Consider the following 17,007-nt stretch of genomic DNA (forward strand, 5'->3'; position numbering starts at 1 on the left):
GGGCGACAGTGCTGCGCTATAACGTGCAAATAACAACCCAAGACGATACAGGGCGTTACGGCAGCGCATTGCAGCGGTGAAGTTCCCAAGCTGCTCATCATACGCTCCTGAAAAACGTAGAGTAAATCCTATCCACTCGCGACTTCTTTACAGTATATATATTCAAAGATAGCACCGAAATGCAAGTTGTATCTTGGAATCAAGCAGCATTTAACCGAAACTTAATTCAAATCACAAAAAAAAAAAAGCAATCTTTGAATGTTTTAATTCAAGGGATGTCGTTATTTTCCTGACAAAAAAAAATGGACCAAAGGTGCACGGACCAGAAAAATTAATTTAATTTTTTTATTGTGCATCTCTTATTAAATCAATTTTAACCAACTTATATTTATTGTTCTGTTTTAACGTAAAAATGCAGCACATAAATTTTACCCCTATTTTGGTGGAGTAAGTATTACTAAACAACTATTAGAAAAAGAAAAACAGTAACTTCAAAATCCTCTGTTTTATAAACTGAATAGGACTAAAAATAAAACCATAAAATCTTGTCTCTACTAATTATGTTACTTTCATATCAACGAGAGCACTGAAATTGCTTACTCTCTATAATATGTTTAAAAAATATATATATGTATTATATTAATAATCATATTTTTATATTAACGTAGTCCCTGTAAGTATTCTTTCTAGGGAGGGTTAATAAAATCTATAAAATACTATTAAAGTATTCAAAAGATATGATATTCGACGAAAAATTTACAAAACAAATATTTTACGGAATGTATTAAATTTAAAAAAATAATAATAACTTTATAACTTAAAAGTCCTATTCTTGTTTCGTAATACATTTTGTAATTTAATAAATATTTATATAAATATGTATTAAGATATGTATTGGTTGTGGGATTTTATTTTTTGAAGTAAACATTAAAGCCTTCAGTATTCAAAAACCATAGTTAATATCATTTATTTCTTGAGTTTTTTTTTATACATCTGACTCTTGAAACCTAAATTCAGATTCGAGGAGTAGATTTGATACTCTGTGGGATATGAATTTGAGACTTTAATTTGAGAAAATGTGCCAGTTTTTGCGGTGGTTATATCTTGAGAATAAGATACAACTATTAACAGCAGACCGATTCCATTGATACGTGCTCGGCATCAAGATAATGACTGTAATGGTTTGTGGGCATCCCACATGATCTTGTATCGGGGAGGCTGTCTAAAAGGTAGACCTTCATGTCTGCTATGACTTGCTAGTGCAGACCATTAACCTCGTACATGTTAACATCTGATAATAATCATCACAGCTCAGTTTTAAATCAGTATCTTAATTACAGGAGAGTACAGGACCTATTTTATAATTAATGCCTATTCCCTTCCTTGTTCTTTGACAGTATTAAAACCACTCTTTTGGTGACTTAAAACAAGATTTGAAACACCAGGTAAAAAAAGTAATCCCATGTGACACTGCTGTCATGTGTTAAACTTTATTTCAGTTGAAAAAAATTTGGAAGGTCTGCAGCTATTTATTTTGTGCGCTCTCACCAACTAATAATATTTCAACTTACCCACAAACATTTTGAATGTTGTATTTCTGTCAAATTATGAAATGTTTCTAGGATAAGAGAAAAATCCAAGATGCATCTCTAGCAGTCCAAATTTTTTGCCCCTGATATTGTTTTGGTTTCGATATCTGTTCTATGTGATGGCTGATTAATTTTTCGTGAACGGGGTGTTTTCACGATTAATGCTGTGGTCTGTTTTTTTTTTTTACTTTCAAGAAACCGCAAATCGTGACCTTGTGTGCGTACAGAGATGTGAGTGGGCTGTTCTCGTCCACTCTGCCCGATGAAGAAGTGGAAGTGGTGCAGAAATTAATCACGAAGCAAGAACCAGACCCAATCAAAAAGTAAGAGTTTATGGAACGGGGCCTCAGGTAGTGGCCAACAACCGTTTTGTGTCCCAAAGTTATCCCCACCCCCTTCTTTGTTTAATAAGATAGGGAGGCATTAAAGGGTGGTCTTCTCTAGTCATTAATTGCAAGATGGTAAAACCCTAAGTCATTGTTCTGTTACTACTCAAAAGGGACTAAAACGTACGTCCATGGAAATTGTTCCGTTAGTTCATTTTGAATGAAGCTGTTAGAGATTTACAACATTAAGCCGGATTAGGCCCTGCTGTCTCAGTTTTTTAAAATATAAAGCCTCGTCTTAAAGTACAGATTTCATTTAGTATTTTATGTCTTGACAATGAGTAGGACTTAGTTTTGGGCACTTACTGATGTCACCATTCATGTAGTGTTGCGAAAAATTATGACTTTTGTAGATGCTCTTGTGAAATAATTAGTAATTTTCCTTCAAGCCATTACAGACTGTAACCTGTTAGCAAATATCCATCTTCAACGAAGTATAAAATCCTGGCAAAATATTATCTATCCCAAGTTTTGCCAAACATTTTTTTATTAAATAACATAAAATTAAAACTCCAGGAAAATTAATTTAAATTTCAAAATGTCTATATTAAGTTTGTGATAATTTTTATTTTTAAAAGTGTGTTTGTTTGTCCAGAGAGGTTGACGACGAGGACAAGATGTTGTACGGGGATCCTGACCCAGGGTTCGTTGTCCCGATGACCGTGGAGCCCTTGAAGAAAGTCGATCCTGCGATAAGTGAAGTGGTGGAGGTCGAAGTCCCATGGTAAGATGATCCACCTACTTGTATACGCCAAATGGTTTTTACGCTGATCAGAGATGAGCCAATCATATCCTCAAATACCATCAAACCCGTAATATTCTAAGGATTCGATATTCTAGGGAAAGGATTCGATGAAAAATATTGGAGGAAATACAGTAAATTAAATATTCAACACTGATAACTGCTGAAGTTAAATAGGTTAATTTTTTTCGTGATACCTATCCTATTACAATCCTTCCATATAGTGTACCTACGTTTAACATGTAATCATGTAAATAAAATTACAATATGTTTTGATTCTGGAAGCATAGTTCATGAATAAAACATTTAAAGGGTTAACTATTTCAACAACACAATAGTTAGTATTTTTCATTTATTATACATTATTTTATTTTGGACCTGTGACACCTAAATTTGGATTCGAGGTGTATATTCAAAATACTCTTGGAGATTCGAATTTGAGTTTGAGATACAAGAAAATTAGGATTCGACCCATCACTTAATGCTAATGCATAGTATTTAGTACTTCATTTAGCTAGTAGTTTACATTATGTCTTCTGTTCGGGATTGTAAATCATTTATTCATTTATTCATATTGTTCAAAACTGAAATTTACAGGACTCGATTAGAAATATTAATTTGTTGCAAAACATGAGTTGAGTACATGTGCCCAAGTATGGATTGTTTCTTTATACCTTTATGACTAAGGCTGTGTGCGTACATATATCTTTTGGGTAACACCATTTATCAATAACCTATTGATAGGACTATGTATGTACTTTTCATTAAAAGATTCCCTGACCAGCTGTGTGTTAAAACACTCTATTATCTTCTGTGTTTCGTGATTGGGTAAGTTTATTCAAGGTTCATGTTTACTGTAGCACTTGAATCACAGCCATCCAGTGAAGAAATTATGTGTGATTTGTATCCAGAAATACAGATGAAAACACAAATTTGCATGTATTTATCACGCTTGGCATGATTTTGGATTCTACGTTAAACTTTGTGTGTGGGTTTCATATTATAAGTGTATTTGCAACTTGAGAACACATGAATTTGCTCGTTACCAAGGTTATATGTTACGCGTCACTCGTGAGTACCTACTGAAAGACTCGCTAACTTTTTTTGACGTGATAACGTCTTATAAATCCATGAACGCCGGCTGCACGCACGAAAAAGCATGACTCATCGTGACATTCCGCCTGAACCGAGCGTGCAAGAACCGGCCAACCACCGTGCGAGAAAATCTTCTATAATATCAAACAGGTTAAGGCGGTTTTTTTTTTAAAAGCAGCAATTTTAAAAAAAAAATTTGATTTATTTGTCCAATTTCGTCATTTCAAAATTAACAATTTACTGACATTGATTTGATTTCTGTTTATTCATATAACTAATTGTTTGTGATTATATTTAAAAAAAAAAATTTTAATAAAATTTTCAAAAACTGTAAATAATATTTGAAAATTAAAAAGTGTGCAATTTTTCATCAATGTTTTCGTATGACGTTATCACGTTAAAATTATCGTCCGTAAACCGACTTTACAGACAACCCAGTTTTTTTTAACAGCAAATTGTGCTGTATTTAGTCCTCCCTAAGGTGTTTTATGACTCTGAACCAATAATCTTTCCTCCACAACATATTCAAGTTGTTGATGTGTGGTGTGGTGCAAAGGTGGAGGAAGCGGCTGCAGATGCAGGAGGTGAAGCCGACGTACTGGCTGTTCCTGGTGCGGGAGAACGGCAGCCTGGAGCTCTACACGCTCCCGGACTTCCAGCTGAGCTACGTGGTGCGCGGCTTCGGGCACGGCCACCGCGTGCTGGCCAACAGCCTGGAGCCGTCCCAGGCCTCCCCGGCGGGACCGGCCGACCCCTCCGTCGACAGAGAGGTGACACCGGGCCCGGCTGAGAGCTGTCCGACTCCTTCGCAAAACAAGGAACAATTTCAAAAATTCATACCAATCATGTTACCGTGCCCCAAGATATTGTAATTAAACATGTACAGTACACTCCCTATTTAACGCGGTTGTCGGGGGACATAACTTTTACCCGCGTTGTTGCATAACCGCGATGTTTCGATGTGACCAAGGTCAAAAGGCATAAAACACCGCCTGTGTTCTAATAGGTCGGCAAGCACGCACAGTATAGACGGCCTTTGTGCGGACTTTGCATCCGCAGTTTTCACTAAACGCGGGTGAAAAAATAAAAATAATAAATTGTAAATATAAATATTAAATGTTGAATTTTATTTTTTATTTTTCCGCATGCCGCGCACTGTTTGTCGCACGGCCTACGAGCGCGCCACACGCCGCCATACACACGTGCGGCACACAAGCTGCTGCCAGTCTCGTGGTGTCAGCCACAGTATCTGCTTCGTCTGAGTGTCCGTAACAAAGTAAGTGCAGTGTGTGCGGTTACACACGATTTTGTGGTCAAAGTCTTCTAAATAGAAAGGCCATAGTAATACTTCAAACCGAATATGAATCGCAAAGTACCGAGTTTGATTGACAAAATAAAAATTCTAGATTTACGTACTTACAAATAGCGTGTCTTTTGCAGAAGTATGCAGCAGATACGTGAAAAACTATTCTAGCATTCGTACAATATAAAATAAAGAATCGTCTATCGTGTAAAGTGGTTAAACTTTGTTATCCATGCTTACAGTAAATTATAAATGGTCACATGTGGGATACAAAAATTGCGCCAAAATAATTTTAGCGCAATCAGTGGCGCCGTATTAAAAAGTCTGTTAAACGTTGTCTTTACTTATTCCATCAAACGCTTTGTCGAGTTGCTAAGTGTGTGTGGCTCGGATCGGCAAGTGTTATATTCCCCAGCCTCTGGTTAAAGGTCGCGAGGCCGCTACACATAAACATATCCGGGGCTTGTTTACTACCTCACGGCAAAAGTGGTACAGTATGGTTCACGTAAGTATTGGACCACTGGGAATTCCTCGGCAAAGATTAAAATTACGCTAGCTGATTTACTTTATTATTTAATGTTAAAACATTATACCAAAGTAAAAAGATGAACGTGTATAATACAACGAATAATATTACGTCTGTAGGTTCAAGTTGTAACAAAACATTTATATGTCTCCGCTTGTCAACACACGTGACCACGAGAAGTGTGCAGACGGAAATGAGTTAACTACTCAAGGTCACCAGACTTCCCCCCCTTTCGGCTTAATCGCCCCTCTCATCACTGGCGCTTATATTCCACTCCTCCCGTCTACCGCTCTACCCGGGTGTCTTGGTCGCATATTCTCGGCTCGCCTCTCCCCTCCAAGCGCTTGCCGTCAACCAAACCTATCCAAAATCAATCCCCAGCCGAGTCACGCTGGATAATGTCGCTGGACGGTAGGCTTTATCGGGTCCCCTGTCCGATGCTTTATTTGTGGGTTAAAAAAAATGTTAAGAACTAATGTTTCAGAAAATAACGCTGGTCTGGATTGGATCATAATTTGAAAACACTACAAGATAGAGGAATAATGTACGGAGATATCTTGTTTAGAATTTCACTGCGGACATTTTCTACGCCTAGGCTTTTTTCTGCCCGATGCTTAGTTTGTGAGTTACAACGCAAAATTATCCTAATCGGCTGTCAATCATTTATTCCATTATTATTACAGTAGAAACTCGTTAATCCGTGATGCGCTAATTCGGGAATCGGATAATCCGGGACGATTTAAAAGTGCAGAAAAAAAAAGAGAAGTAAAAATTGTCAGCGCTTAAAATTAACGTCACGCGGGCCGGCGGCCGGCAAACACTGCAAGCCTTCGCATGGGCCGCCAAACTCTGCAACGCTGTTTGTACCGACCCTTTGTGTCGTCCCCCTTTCAGCTGTCACATTTGTCACTCTTTAAACTTGAGGGGGATGTCCTGACTTCTGCTTCCCGTCTCCCTTTGTTTGTTTCCACCCGCCAACGCAAGGCAGGCGCCTGGCGAGTGACGTGTCTGGCTGGCATTCGGCTGGACGAAGTGGGAAGATTGAAAGGAAGGGGGGGGGGGGGGGGGGCTACCCAAAATTTATGTGTGCAAGTTCAGCACGATCTTATATTTCTCTCTTCGGCTGTTGTAAATGACCCTGAACTAATGGCTAGGCAGTGCCGTATTTTTTTAAGCCGAGACTAATTCGAAGACGGTCTTTACCGTGAACGGATTATCCGGGTTTATTACTTTTTTTTTTACAGGATTTTAACTAGCCGGGCATCGGTGGGTCCCAATTAACACGAATAATGGAGAGTTTACTATTTTTTATCCATCTGCTGCCATGGCGCAGTAAGCCTCGGTAGATGTTACGTCACATGACCTTGGCCTTAACCCAGCTGCACGCCGGTATCTGAGAAGCTTGACAAGACCTTCCGGGCTTTTAATCGCTAGTCCGTGAAATTCGATAATCCGTGATTATCTCGGTCCCGACCATCACGAATTAACGAGGTTCTACTGTGTTATTATTATTATTATTATTATTCATTTCTGATTGGGGGACATGGTTTGACCCGCGATATACCCGATTCCGCGATCTATCGGGGCGCGGTATACCGGGAGTTTACTGTAATTACATAAAAAAAAGGTACAATTAGTATTGATTCTGAAAACTTAGTTTGTAAAGCAAACATTGGCTGACATTTTTAGTTCTTGTCATTATTTATTTTTGACCCTTGAGACCTAGATTTGGATTCGATGAGTGTATTCGAGGTACTCTTTGGGATTCGATTTCGAGATTAGGATTCGAGAAAATTGGGATTTGACATACATATCACTAAAGAAACCTGTTAACAACTGGGCTGCCTAAAATCATAAATCAGAAATGTATAATTTAGTTAGTTAAAATAATTTAACCTTTTAACCGATAAAGGTTGAAAGAGATCGGGGCCTGGCCAATGGCCACAAGCTGTTCTCACAGGTTTGGGGCCCTGTAAAATGGGTTAGTGTGTTGTGGTTGTGAACTTCTTACCATTCTTGAAAAATTTATTTTTAAAAATTTCTGAATAAATTTATTCTCGTTCCTGCATATAATTATAATTACGCTTCATGGTCAGATGGCTTGAATTTGGTTTTTTTTTCTTAGTCATTTCCTCATTAAAACACCACACGTGTCAGAACGGTTGGTAATCATAAGCAAGAGAGCGAATGTACTTACCGTAAAGGAAATTAGCTGCCCGGATAATGCCTGTGTTGACTGATAGGATATCTGATTGTGCGTTAGAGAAGATTCTGGAAAGTGTTGACAAAGTGTCCACATTCTGAAAAATCAGGTAAACGTCGGCGGAATTTACTTTAATTCCTAAAACAAAATTTTGATGTGAATTCCCAAGTGATAGTTCATAATTTTTAGGGGAAAATGTCATTCTTCAGTCTGCCATCACCCAGATTGTGATAGCATTTTTTTTTCAGGTGGTTATTTTTAGTGCATAGTGCATGCTATAATTACAATTAGGCATAGTTCAAGGTTCTGTTTGAAATAAAGAAAATAGAGAGATAACTAAGCCAGCCATGGGAATGGTAGAGGCTAGATTTTATCTCTTTTAAAAAATTGCAACATATGTAAATTATTTTAAAACATTAGCCAGCAGAATGTGAGATTTTGGTCAGAGAGTATACTGGGAAATTAGATTACAGATTTGAGTGAACACTCTTGTTAAGGGGCTCGCTTGGTCAGAGGTTTATTTGAGCTGGTGAGGCGGGATGATAAATGCGATGCTTGCTGGTGCTTCTAGCACGGTGTTGCCTCTAAGCGCAAGTCTGTGGATTGACGCGTAATCTTCTCGCCGTGGATAGGGCAACTGTGAAATTTAAGTGGTAATGATAACATTATATATGGCGGAGAAATGAAGATAAAGAATCTATACAAGACGCTTGAATGCTTTAAAATTATTCAGAAAACATGTGTCTTAGTCCTTTTCATTCTACTAAAAATACAAAAAAAAAAGTATGCAACAGAACTACTCATCTGTCTTCAGTATATTCTTAAACACTTTTCGTAGACAGATTCCACTCAGATATCGTGAGCAGTTTTCAGATAGGTTTATTTTTTTCCTTCGGAAGCTCAGCACACCGTGTGTGTGTGTGCCCAGGTGGGCGGGGCCCTTGACTCACTACTTTCGGCAGAGCGACAGCCCGGAAGGAACATGAAAGATTTGTGCAATGGGAGTGCATGACTTGATGTGAGCTTTTGGACATACGCCATTGCTCAGCATTGGAACATTGTGATGGATCAATCATTTTCTTTTCCAACTTCCTCCTAGAGAGATATGCATACCGGGTCCATACCGGGCATCGATATTATCTTTGAAAGATTTGTGCAGTGGGAGTGCATGACTCGATGTGAGCTTTTGGACGTATGCCATTGCTCAGCATTGGAACATTGTGATGGATCAATCATTTTCTTTTCCAACTTCCTCCTAGAGAGATATGCATACCGGGTCCATACCGGGCATCGATATTATCTTTGAAAGATTTGTGCAGTGGGAGTGCATGACTTGATGTGAGCTTTTGGACGTATGCCATTGCTCAGCATTGGAACATTGTGTTGGATCAATCATTTTCTTTTCCAACTTCCTCAGGGAGATATGCATACCGGGTCCATACCGGGCATTGATATTATCTTTGAAAGATTTTTGCAGTGGGAGTGCATGACTCGATGTGAGCTTTTGGACGTATGCCATTGCTCAGCATTGGAACATTGTGTTGGATCAATCATTTTCTTTTCCAACTTCCTCAGGGAGATATGCATACCGGGTCCATACCGGGCATTTGATATTATCTTTGAAAGATTTGTGCAGTTGGAGCGCATGACTCGATGTGAGCTTTCGGACATACGCCATTGCTCAGCATTGGAACATTGTGATGGATCAATCATTTCTTTTTTCAACTTCCTCAGAGAGATATGCATACCGGGTCCATACCGGGCATCGGTATTATCTTTGAAAGATTTGTGCGGTGGGAGCGCATGGCTCGATGCGAGCTTTCGGACATAACGCCATTGCTCGGCAACGGCGTTGTGTCCGAAAGCTGGCATCAGGAACGCGAGGGGTGTTTTGCGCGCAGGTGCAGGAGATCCTGATGGTGGCCCTGGGACACCACGGCAGCCGTCCCGTGCTCTTGGCGCGGCTGGACGACGAGCTGCTGCTGTACCAGGCGTACCGCTACCCCAAGGGGAGCCTCAAGCTGCGCTTCCGCCGCCTCACGCACAGCATCCTGCCCCGGGAGCGGTCGTCGGGGTGGGTGCTCCTCCCGGTCGGACTGCTCGCCCGGGGTCGCATCCGATTCTTTGCTCAGGGAGCTAAAATTTTCAAGCGTTATGAGGGGAATAGTCAGCTGTGTGGTGCGGGAACTGGTAGAGGAGGAGAGTGCGTCAGCGGCAATGCCTCTCCCAACAACTGAATTTTCAAAGGGGGGGGGCAATATACCTTTTTATAAAGAATCATCTATCCCCCCTATTGAAGCGGGGGGGTCCGGGGGTCCTCCCCCGGGAAAATTTGTATTTCAAGGTGGAAAATGGTGCTATTTAAACAGTTTTATTATTTAAAAATTGATTAAACAGCACTTTCTTTACCCCCGTTTGCCCCCACTTCAAGGTTTCAGAGAGGGGGGGGGGGGGGGGGCAAAATACCCTCCCCCCCCCCCCTGTTGGTGCGCCCCTGGCCTTTCCAACGCATGTGCTAGGGGTCAAAAATGGAAGATGGAAAAAGGGAGGTATATATACGTAGCGTTGCATGCTATACGCTAGTTGTGTAACGGCTGGATGGGAAGACTGCAGGGCAGAGGTAGAAAAGATAACAGCGGTGATGCCACGGAATTCTCGTAACGCTGCTCGTGTTTGTCTGCTCCTCGGTTTTTTGTAATGGCTATCAATTTAACGCTACCTTATTTATTTTCATTTGAGATCATTATATCTACATTCTTACTATTCTAAATTATTATCTCTTGTTGAATTAAAAAATACTAATAGTTTATTTCTATCCATACCTAATAAGCAAAAAGTTTCATTTTTGTCGCACCTGGACTTCACGCTTTTTTTTTTCTTTTTTTTTTCTTTTTGCTATTAGGAAATCTAGCGAACGTTACTATGGCACAGTGTACTTTTTAAGGGTACTCCCATTCCCCTCACACATGCATTGTGTAGGCTTATGCGAATCCTGTATTTTTAATTCGAATCACATATCAAACTATTCACCAGTGATGTGCTGGTTAGTCTTTTGTCCTGGTTCTTGGTTTGGTTCAGGTTTTTAAAAATGGGTTTTCGGTTCTTTTGTTAACCACGAAACAATTTCCACTCACACCAAAGATACAGAATTACCGATTAAATGGCGTGTTTATTGGTTCAGTATGTTTTCTGAGTGCCCCACTCCACCATAATTCCACCACAAACAAGTAACTTTGCATCTAGGTTGCTTCAGTTGCACAGAAATTAAATCCTGTGGTGGAGCTAAGTCTAGTTTACACAAAAACAACTGTTTTTTAGCTGAAATAATATTAAATTTAGGCACATAAAAAATTTTGAGAATAATTTAATATCTGTTAACAGGAAACTTAGTAAATTATAAAAGAAATAATAAAATCTATTATAGCAGTAGCAGAACACTAAGCAGTTGCAAGTTAGGTAGTATATAGTGGATAATGGTTTCAACTCATTTTAACCAATATTAACACATGATATACTTGTTTAAGTTAAAATTGATGTAGGGCTGAAAAAGTGGTAGCAAACACGTACAGTTCGCCATTTAAACTGTGGTATTTGTTTTTAATGAAAAATTTTAAAATCTATTTGATTTTTCCTTAGGTCTATATTTATTTCAAGTATCATCCCTGCCTCCTAATTAAAAGAGGGGCAAAAAAAATGGCAGGGATTTCGGGACAAAGAATTAATCTGTTAATGTTCCTAGAACATCCTCGGGGTCCCTTCCATGGAATTTATTTATTAAAAATAACTGAAATAACAAACTGCCAGTTAGGTGGAATAATTATAATAAAAAGAGTGTGTGTTTGTTTCATTTTTCAGGTCGAAAATGAACCTGAGTGAAGACCAGTCTGCATCATCACATGTTTCACGATTCAGATACTTCAGCAACATTGCTGGCTACAATGGGGTATGGTTTAAGTCTTAAGAGCGAAGGTTTCGACACAATGTTTTTGACGTGACAACATCTAATAAATCGATGAACGCCGGCTGCATGCACGAAAAAGTGTCCCGTTATGCACATTGTCCCATTACACTGTCCCCCATTACGCTCATTGAACGCTTGCGCCGCATCTATCTCTCTTCCACTCGATTGGAACAACCATCGATTTGACTTTTTTGAAGCACATTAAACTTGAAACACTCCCATTCGTTTCCTACTTTTCCTGTCATCGTCCTATTCTTAACAGAATAACACAGATTGGAAGAAGTAAAATAGCAAACATGTATAAAAGTTATAGTTAAAATAATCTCTTTGTTAAAGTAATAAACATTTGAATTAATGAGTGCAAATAAAAGTAAATTTATCAATTAAATTGTAGATTGTTTTCACTCCTTCTTTGTATCTATACAAAATAGTGATAACTCAATAAAAATGATTAAATTTTATTCATAAAAGTATGCGATCATTTCATCAATGTTTTGTTATGACGTTGTCACGTTAAACTATCGTCTGTAAACAGACTTTACAGTCAACCAATTTTTTTTTTCCCTTGAGGGTTTGATAAGTTGATTGTACAGGTTTGTTGGATATTCTGTGTGCAGGTGTTTATCTGTGGCCCCAACCCTCATTGGCTGTTCCTGACGTCTCGCGGGGAGCTGCGTACGCACCCTATGGGAATAGACGGCCCCGTAACGTGTTTCGCCCCGTTCCACAATGTGAACTGCCCCCAGGGCTTCCTTTATTTCAACAAGAAGGTAAATTTTATTGTATTTTGAATCTTCTATCTTTTGTTTTGCTGGGAATGTTTCTGAATTAATGGAAACATTCATTTAATTGAATTTTTGTATTAAATGCTTTCATTCTTATTAGAGATGTACCAGTACCAGTTTAAATGTGCATAGTATGAAAACTTATGGATGTAAAATATAGGCGGGAAATAAGGGTAAGTTTGAAATACTGAAATAAGAACATAACTTAAAGCAGTATTTTTGTAATTTTTTTATTCTTGGTGCTTTTAAATAGGGACAAAACCTTCTTTAGGAACCCAGTTGCAAATTTTTTTTGCTTTTTGATACCCAAAACAAGGAGTCGCTTACATTTGATCAAACTATACAATTAGTATAACAGCAATGTGTGATCAGCACTTCGACATAAGTACATTCATAACAAGATGGTGATTAGCATTAGTGATCCAAGTAGGAAAAAAAATTAACTAGGACTATTAATCATTTTCAGACTGTTTCATCATAAAATGGAATTGCTCTCTTTTTCAAAACTGGTTGAAATTAGAAGTAATTGTGTGTACACTTTATAACCACTAAAACACACGTTGCTGGAAGTACAGTTGCTATAATCTCAATAGTATTTGTGTTCTGGCCCTGGGACACACTGTAGCTAATTGTCATTCAGTAATAATGCAGGGTTTCTACTGGTTACAAAAATCAACAATTGAACTAGTGGTCACGAAAATCATGAAAAATACCCCAAAATAAACAAGAATGTTCCTGGAATTCATTTTACTTCAATCACCATTAGCATTTTGCTAACTTGCGTTTAGTTTTTTTTTTCTATGTTTCGCTTCAGTCATAGTTGCATAGTAGTATATAATAGTAGATCTATTTTGTAATACATTAGCTCACAATGGCGGATCAAGAGGTTCACCTCGGAGGGGGCACTCTAGGATTTCAGAGTAGCCAGAGAAAAAAAAGTCTTAAAATTACTAAATTTGTATTTAATCTACTGACACTATACACGTAACATCCAACCACCAGATTTTATGATTCTACAAGAAATTAATTAATTATATCAAAATATTTTATTGGTTTCAGAAACAATCATTTTTGTCGGCAATATTAATGTAGCAGACAGCTGGTGTTTCGGGGGAGGCACTTGCCCCTGGTGTTCCCCCCCTTGGATCCGCCACTGTTAGCTCAGTTTATTTTTGCTCATTAGGTATCACAGTTTGAGTTTAAAAAAAGTTGTGAGGAAATTGTACTAAATGGTCTGGAAAAAGCAGTGAAATTGGTTCACCAGTTTTTTTTACAGACATCCGGATACTGAGGGAGTGTGTCTAGTGGGTACAATGATGGGTTGGCTTGAGCAGCAGGTGTGTCGTGAGCGCAGGGGGAGCTTCGCATCTGCGTGCTGCCGACGCACCTCTCGTACGACGCGCCCTGGCCCGTGAGGAAGGTGCCCCTGCGCTGCACGCCGCACTTCGCCACATACCACCTGGAGAGCAAGACCTACTGCGTGGTCACCAGCCAGGCGGAGCCCACCAACAAGTACTACCGCTTCAACGGGGAGGACAAGGTGGCGTGGTCCTCTCTCAGACCCGAGCAGAGTGACGTTTGTGTCGCACTAAGGACATGAGTTCAAATTTCACTCTGGCGAACCCTATTTAATTTTTTTTTTTCCCTTCTCTCTCTCCCTCTCTCCACCTCTCCCTCCCTCTCCCTCTCTCTCCCTCGCTCTCCCCCTCTCTCCCTCGCTCTCCCTCCCCCTTCCCCCTCTCCCTCTCTTGCTCTCTCTCTCCCCCTTCCCCCCTCTCTTCCTCTCTCGCTCTCTCCACCTCTCTCTCTCTCTCTCTCTCTCCCTCTATCCTTCTCCCTGTACCCCCCTCCCTCCCTCTCCCTCCATCTCTCCTCCCTCCCTCTATCTCCCTCTCTCTCCTTCTCCCTCCCTCTCCCTCCCCCTCTCCCTCTCTCCCCTTCTCTCTCCCTCTCCCTCTCCCTCTCTCTCCCTCTCTCTCCCTCTCTCTCAGATTGCTGCAAGTAAATTCTGGGAAGGTTCTGTACAATAGACCTAGTGCCATTTCACCTTCAATTTTTGTTATTCATTATAGGTATGGGTCAATCAAATCCTCAAATCCTTAAATCTTAAAATGCTATCAAATCCTTAGTATTCGAAGGATTAAATATTCAAGGGATAATATATTAAGGAAATTAAGGGGAAATAATGTAAAAAAAAAAAAAAAACACTATAACCTCTGAAGGTTAATAGGCCAGTTTTTTTTACTTCATAACTATCCTGTTACCATTCCCCGGATATTGTAGTTTTATCATGTAATATATAAATAAAATTACAGTAGTTATTAATTCTGGAAACTTAGTTTGTGAAACAAATTTTTAAAGGATTGAATGCTAATAAAACCCTAGTTATATATTAATTTTGTGTATATTATTTTATTTTTGGCCCTTGACACCTAGATTCAGATTCAATGGGTGTATTTGAGGTACACAAATTATAGATTTGGATTGGAGAAAATTTTATGGTATCTGACCCATTACTAATTTTTATAGTTTTAGTTTATCTTTGATATTGTTTCTTTTATATGATTGTTTATTAGAAACACTATGCAGCCAACTAACTTTTCTAAGTTAAGTGTATTGTTTCACTTCAGTCATTTTTATAATTACAGAATTATTGGAGATAAATGTCACCTAAAAATAATAATATTCTATGTGGTTGGTTTAAATTTTGTAATGCTGCTAATTTTGCATGTGTGAATTTGCAGGAACTTACAATTGAAGAAAGGAATGAACGCTTCTCACTTCCACTTCAGGAGCGGTTTAGTGTCTTGCTGTTCTCTCCAGTGTCATGGGAGGTACAAATGATTTTTTTCTTCTTCTAATTACTAATTATGGTCCAATTATGCCAATGTGATACATAACTGTAGACTGGTCAGATAGTTGCTCCCTACCAAGGCAGTCAGGGACTGGAAGTAACGCGCTACTAGTAACGATGTTATTTGTAACAGTTACTTTTTATGGTAACGATCGTGGTAACGCAATATATTAAGTTTTCAGTAACTGTAACTGAATTACATTTTTCTGCCTTAAAGTAACGATAATTGTCGTTACTTCTTGCGTTACATTTTTTTAATATATTTCTTATCGAACGAACAACAATTTGTTGATTTTTTCAATACCAGAACGAAAATCCCGACAATCATATTATTTGCGATGGTATTGCTTGTACTTGTAAAACTGCTGTTGGCTAGCCTGCGCTCGTATTTTGTTTTGATTGTCATTTATTTAATATTTGCAACATGCGGGTTTACTGCTGTGTTTAATTAATTAACCTACCTGTGCACATGTGCGAAAGCATTGACAGAATCTAATGAAGCGAGAAGCCGAGAAAGCAGTCCAGAATTTTCTTTGCCGTGGCCTTCATATTCTAATTTTTTCGAAGTTCGGTCGAGTGATAAAAATAACCTTATTGTGAAGTGCTTGTTGTGTGGTTCTGCGAACAATTTTGTAGTGTGAACTAATTACTCAATGTAATTTAAGACCTATATAAATTTTTTCAGTTTAAATAAACATATATTTACTAAACACAATATGTTTTATTAGCTTTTAATTATAACAATATTACGTATCACATTTTAAGTTTTTCACAAAGTAACTGTTAAAGTAACTTACAGTTACTTTTCTCAGAACTGTAACTGTAACTGGTTCATTTTCAGTACCGTAACTTGTAGTTGTAACAGGGTTACATTTCCAATGGAGTATTTGTAACTGTAACTGAGTTACTTTTTAAAAGTAACTTTCCGGTCCCTGAAGGCAGTTTGGGTTTCGATTCGAAGCAGGTTGTACCCATCTTTTTGCTGGTGGGAATCGTGCCGGATGGTACCGTGAACAGATATTCCAGGTTCCCCCACCTGATAATTTCATCGATGCTCCATAACCCATCTCATTTTTAATCAACTAATGGCCCTAATGTTGACAAGGTATTCAGCTTTAGTCAGTTAATTCCTAATTCATTCATTTTGTTCATGTTATTTTAACTGTACAAGACTGGTATTAAGTTTAGTGTTAATATTTATTTTCTTAGTGGTAATTAATCATCTCTCAATTTGAACATAATTTACAAAGTTGTAATTAAGTACATAAATTGTGCGAAGAAATTTTTTTATTAAAATTCAAATGTAAGAATATATGCTAAATTTAGTATGTACTTTTCGGTAGCTAAAAATAGTTTTTTAACCTTTCTGCGGTTTGCTGCTTGATTAGGTAATCTTTCATTTAGATGATTTCAAAGACTAGAAAAATGAATCAAGGAAATGTTTTGTAGTTGATCTGCAAGTTGATTAGTTTTAATATATTTTTATGGACACAAACCATTTTTTTTCCCTCTGTTTTTCTTAAAGAAACAATAAAAATTGACAAGACATAAATACACAAACAC

The 17,007-nt window shown here is 38.4% G+C and overlaps 1 protein-coding gene across 1 annotated transcript in view; it reads left to right on the top strand.

Annotated features, from left to right (window-relative positions):
- LOC134539132 (cleavage and polyadenylation specificity factor subunit 1) overlaps positions 1-17,007 on the top strand; it is a 64,930-nt gene that overhangs the window by 30,141 nt on the left and 17,782 nt on the right. The window contains exons 13-20 of the mRNA XM_063380880.1: positions 1,785-1,912; positions 2,571-2,699; positions 4,369-4,582; positions 9,746-9,918; positions 11,700-11,787; positions 12,423-12,575; positions 13,945-14,130; positions 15,335-15,424. Of these exons, the coding sequence (XP_063236950.1) occupies positions 1,785-1,912; positions 2,571-2,699; positions 4,369-4,582; positions 9,746-9,918; positions 11,700-11,787; positions 12,423-12,575; positions 13,945-14,130; positions 15,335-15,424 (1,161 nt within the window). The remainder of the gene's footprint in view (positions 1-1,784; positions 1,913-2,570; positions 2,700-4,368; positions 4,583-9,745; positions 9,919-11,699; positions 11,788-12,422; positions 12,576-13,944; positions 14,131-15,334; positions 15,425-17,007) is intronic.

Source organism: Bacillus rossius, chromosome 14, assembly GCF_032445375.1.
Source record: "Bacillus rossius redtenbacheri isolate Brsri chromosome 14, Brsri_v3, whole genome shotgun sequence".
In the NCBI taxonomy this organism is placed as follows: Eukaryota; Metazoa; Arthropoda; class Insecta; order Phasmatodea; family Bacillidae; genus Bacillus; species Bacillus rossius.